Below are 4,931 nucleotides of genomic sequence, written 5' to 3' on the forward strand. Positions count from 1 at the left end.
AGTGGCGATTTTGGCAAATTCTTGTCAACTCGCCAAATGTATGTAAATTAGTTCAGTACGCGGTAGCCAGCCAGTCGACAAATCTTGCGAATTAGTATGGGAGCATCTGTAATCCCGTGGGAATTGTCTGGTGAGAGAAAGCTGCCTATCTAAATGTGTTAAGGGGGCCCAAAGGAACATGTGAAATGTTGTCGGCAATTTTGCAACTTCCGCCGACGGCTTCTACGGGAGGTTAAAAGTGTGACCCTCAGAGTTCAACATGGAAACGAAGCTTGATCTTCAACTGCTTTGTTACCATCGTCAATGGTGGCGAATTTTCCACAAAAATTGTCATCCTTTTAATTGGGGTCTATCTGACACGCAACAGTAATAGAACGGATACCGTGACCACGCTAACGTGAAAACGAGGCTGGAACACGTAATGCCTTGTAGCAATTGGTTATGACGACAGATTGTCCCAATCAGCCAAAAGAAATTTTATCACAACTCCGTGACAAATATAAAAAGGTATCCTATTCATCTCCCTCGTCTTCCTCCTCCTCCTCCTCCTCCTCCTCCTCTTCATCATCATCATCATCGTAGTCATGATCATCATCAACATTATCAACATCAGATGACTCATGGTCATCATCATCGGCATTATTATCACAGCTTCCATTATGTTCAGCCCCATTGCAGCTGCAAACATCGGTACATTTAGGTCCCACTTCGCGACTTTGACATCTGTTAGGGGAATAGAGCAGCTTGGGCCAATCCCTGTACAGCAACCCATAGAGATATGGTGTATAAACGTACAGCTGTACCTTGAGAGAAACCATTAGCAGGCTGATACAAAATGGTTGCTGCATGCTGTTGATGGTACAAACTCGAGGGCCACTACTATCAACATCATGTAACCTGACAACGACATGCACGAGTAGTGTCCCTCAGGCAATTCCCAGAAATAATAATAGCTTTATTAATTAATCCATCATTAAATTAAAAAAAAAAACCATGAATTTCCGATAATAAAATTAAAACATGAAAAATATAAGAGGTAATGTACTGTTTCAAGTGAAGCTATGATCGTCGCAGTTACGAACGCAATTTTTGCAATTGCGTAAAGAAGCCCGAAAAGTTCAGGACTTCAATGGGGTTTGAACCCGTGACCTCGCGATACCGGTGCGACGCCACTGACTTTAGGAACTGGTCATTTATGGATTCCAAAGTTCCCATGAGGAATGAATCAACGATGGTATATCATTTTATCGTTGATTCATTCCTCACGGAAACATTGGAACCCACAAATGACCAGCAACCAAAATTAGAAATGAGTACAAATTTCGAATTAAAGAACAACAACAAGGGCGGACCCCCCCCCCCCTCCTTTTTTTGATCAAGGCTTCGTTTTTCTTTTGTAAGCGTGTGTTGGATGTTACTTCGAGCTTTTTTACTTAAATTTATCGTCTTTACTAAACATTGTTAATAAGAGAATTTATCGAACGTCGTTCGAGTTAACGGCCCTTACAAACTGGCTTCGAACCAGTTACAGGCGTCGCATTTAGTTTCGCAAAAAGACGAGGTAGGCTGGATACGAATGTCTGTTCTACAGTGTTTCTTACAAACAGTTGTACCAGTGTAGGTAGGCTATTGTAAAGGAGCATTAATTGCCAAAAGAACGATCCCATTGACACTTGTAAACCAAGTGAGTAGTAACTGTAGTTACATTTCATCGCCTTCCTGATTGTAAGAAAATTTCTACTCAAGTTATAATACAAGCAATTTTAGATCTATTTACCTTTGAGCCGCACTGTGGTACAGAATCCAGGTTTTTCGGTTCTGCAAACTGTCTACTTGAGTTTTAGTCAAAAAGAAAAATGAACGAAGAAACTATTAAAGGCCCATCTTCAACCGACAGGCATTTCAACTGTTTGGTTTTTTTTAAAATGGAAATTCGCATTGCTTATTGTAGCGATCTGATTGGGTGAATTTCAGCTTTGACGGGATTTTCATATATGAAAATTATTCCGTGGCACGCATTGCCTGTTGGTTGAAGGTGGCTGTTGGCTGGTCAACTTCTAAAACGGCGCTGTACTATCTTAAATAAGCTGAAGTCATCCGTGCAGGGGCTCCAGCTGATTTGCTTGCTTCTGCCCTTTCTCAATGTCAAGAGGCTTCGCGCGTTTACGAGGACTATAATGCTTTAAAGGATTTCGTATCTGCTTTTCCTGCCCCGACTTTGTCTTCGTCTAAGCGTTCACTTCCACCTTAGTCTTTCTGCTTCTAGTATGTGCGTTTATTCAAATTTCACTACCCCAACTACTTATCTCTAGAGGTGAACCCTACACGGAAGCATACTGTCAGCATTAACTATTTACCTATCCATGCCTTTATTATTGCCTTAATGCACACTTCTGACTGTTTTATTAGCATATACGTATTTACTTCATTTCGTCTTGCCTTGATTTTAGGCAAATCACTTTGCTTGGTACATTATTTTCTTCTATAACTCTGTATGTCTTTGTGGTGCCATGATTTCGATGGCGTATAAATAAAGTGTGTTGTTATTGTTGTGTCGTCTTTAGTTTTGTGGTTCTGTTTTATTCTGTTTTGGGATTTCTTTTGAGGTTGGGTTCCTCGCGGTCCCCCGCGCTGTTTTGCGTTCTACATGCCATTGCTTTCTGTGGCCGCCAAACTTCATACCTCAATAGGAGTGTGAGTAAGATCGATGTAAATAGGATACTAATTGTTCTGTATTTCATCATCTGAAGGTGGCCGACAGACTTCCATACCTCAATAGGAGTGTGGGTAAGATCGATGTAAATAGGATACTGTCTACTTCATTTCCCGCGCAATCTGACATCATTTACGTGTCGTGTAATGGTCATAATACGTCATGTGCGGTCACCAAGCTGAACGAATAAAAACGATCTGCCACATTGAGAACCTTTTTTTAATTAAACAACCTGAAAAAGACCAGTAAAACTGATCGAAACGTCGGCTTTAAATATGTTTTAACCTTGGAAATTCCCGGAAACAATTCAAATTTTAATTTTATGTACCTAGTATATATAATTCGCATTTCGTTGGAGATATTGTCATTTCAATAACTCGAATATTAATGTGTGTCAGCAGCAATCAATATGATTGTTTTATTTGCTCCTTCATTAGAAAATGGGGACCTGGCTAAGATCAAATAAAAGGTTTTACAAAAAGAACCAAAATGACAGACTGGGATAACATTTAGTATTAATCTTAGAAGGCAAAGGTTTAAACACACTTTAATTTTTCACCTGAAAGGGTTAACTACTGAGAAGACTGTATTTAACCCAGCTGTGTGAGTCACTTTGTAAGAAAGTCACACAGTTATTTGTGGAATTGAGAGACGCAAAGCCGTATCATATTTTGAAAGTGTATTTAGGGCAATATACTTACAGCTCTTCTAGATGTGTGAGTTCTGAGAAAACGTTTTCTGGGAGTTGAGTTATTTCATTCTCACTGAGATATCTAGAAATGAAAATAAAATTAGAAATAAGTACTAAATTCAAATTAAAGAAGAACAATGTAATTAATACCATTTCAGTTTTAATTGCCGTTTTGTTCTTAGCATTCCCAGATCGTCGTTGTACTCGATTCTACTTAGACAAGAGCAGTAAAATTAATCCCAATTGTCCCAAAAGGAATCCGTGAACTACTCAGACCTATCAAATCAAATAAAAATGGATAGCTGTGGATTGCTAGTTTATTTCATTGTCGTGATGACATGCATTAGTAAGCTGCCCTTAACAAATTATTGGCTGGATTCATACATTCATGTACAGCCTCATTCAAAATGATATATGAAATGGATCATATAAGAACTGCAGATATGAAATCAAGTGAAGCTATCATTCTCGCAGTTATGAACGCAATTTTTGCAATTGCGTAAAGAAGCCTGAGAAATTCAGGACTTCAACGGGGTTTGAACCCGTGACCTCAAGATACCGGCGCGACGCTCTAACCAACTGAGCTATGAAACCACTGACGTTAGGAACTGGTCATTTGTGGGTTCCGATGTTCCCGTAAGGAATGAATCAACGATGATATATCATTTCATCGTTGATTCATTCCTCACGGGAACATTAGAACCCAGAAATGACCAGCTCCCAAAATTAGAAATGAGTACAAATTTCGAATTCGAAACATGAACAACAAAGGCGGACTCCCCCACCCCTCCCCTTCTCTTTTGACCAAGCATTTTTTTTCTTTTGTAAACGTGTGTTGAGTATTAGTCAAAATGAACGAAGAAACTATTAAAGGCCCATCTTCAACCGACAGGCATTTCAACCGTTTGTTTTTTTTTTCTTTTCATGGAAAATTGCATTGCTTATTGTAGCGATCTGATTGGGTGAATTTCAGCTTTGACAGGATTTGCATATATAAAAAAATGTCCCATGGCACCCATTGCCTGTTGGTTGAAGGTGGGCCTTTAACCAATCAATGCAGTGGCTACAACTGTACATGTGTTTTAACTCAGCAAGCAACGCCGATTAAACTTAGAGATTTAGTCTTTGCATGCTTTAAGTAGAAATTTACTTCAACTGCATGTCCATGGAAGTGATCTACTTAACTTTACGGAAATAAGAAAGCCCACGCAAGTCATTGTTTCTTTGGCAGCCCGAGAAGACAATTAATCACATGAAGTTATGAATTTTCTTATGATTGGTCTGTCCATGGGACGCATTTTCTTTGTTGAACTTGTTGTTATAAATCTTCTTAGAACCTGTGTTCGAAGCCTACATTTTTAGTCGCAAATGACCAAATCTCCCAGAATGCATGCAGTAAATATCCGTCTCAAAAAAACTGGAATTGATAATTTTTCAGGGAAACAATGTTGCCGCCTTTGGCAGGAGGTTGTGCTCTCGCCGCGATCGCTTCGGCCCCTGTTAGCATCATAAAGTATTAATTACTTC

General features: G+C 39.3%; 1 protein-coding gene across 1 annotated transcript in view; it reads right to left on the reverse strand.

Annotated features, from left to right (window-relative positions):
• Positions 1-512: 512 nt before the first annotated feature.
• LOC137981552 (uncharacterized) overlaps positions 513-4,931 on the reverse strand; it is a 14,469-nt gene continuing 10,050 nt past the window's right edge. Inside the window, exon 2 of the mRNA XM_068828648.1 lies at positions 513-803. Within this exon, the coding sequence (XP_068684749.1) occupies positions 513-803 (291 nt within the window). The remainder of the gene's footprint in view (positions 804-4,931) is intronic.

The sequence above is a fragment of the Montipora foliosa genome, chromosome 13 (assembly GCF_036669935.1).
Source record: "Montipora foliosa isolate CH-2021 chromosome 13, ASM3666993v2, whole genome shotgun sequence".
Lineage (NCBI taxonomy): Eukaryota > Metazoa > Cnidaria > Anthozoa > Scleractinia > Acroporidae > Montipora > Montipora foliosa.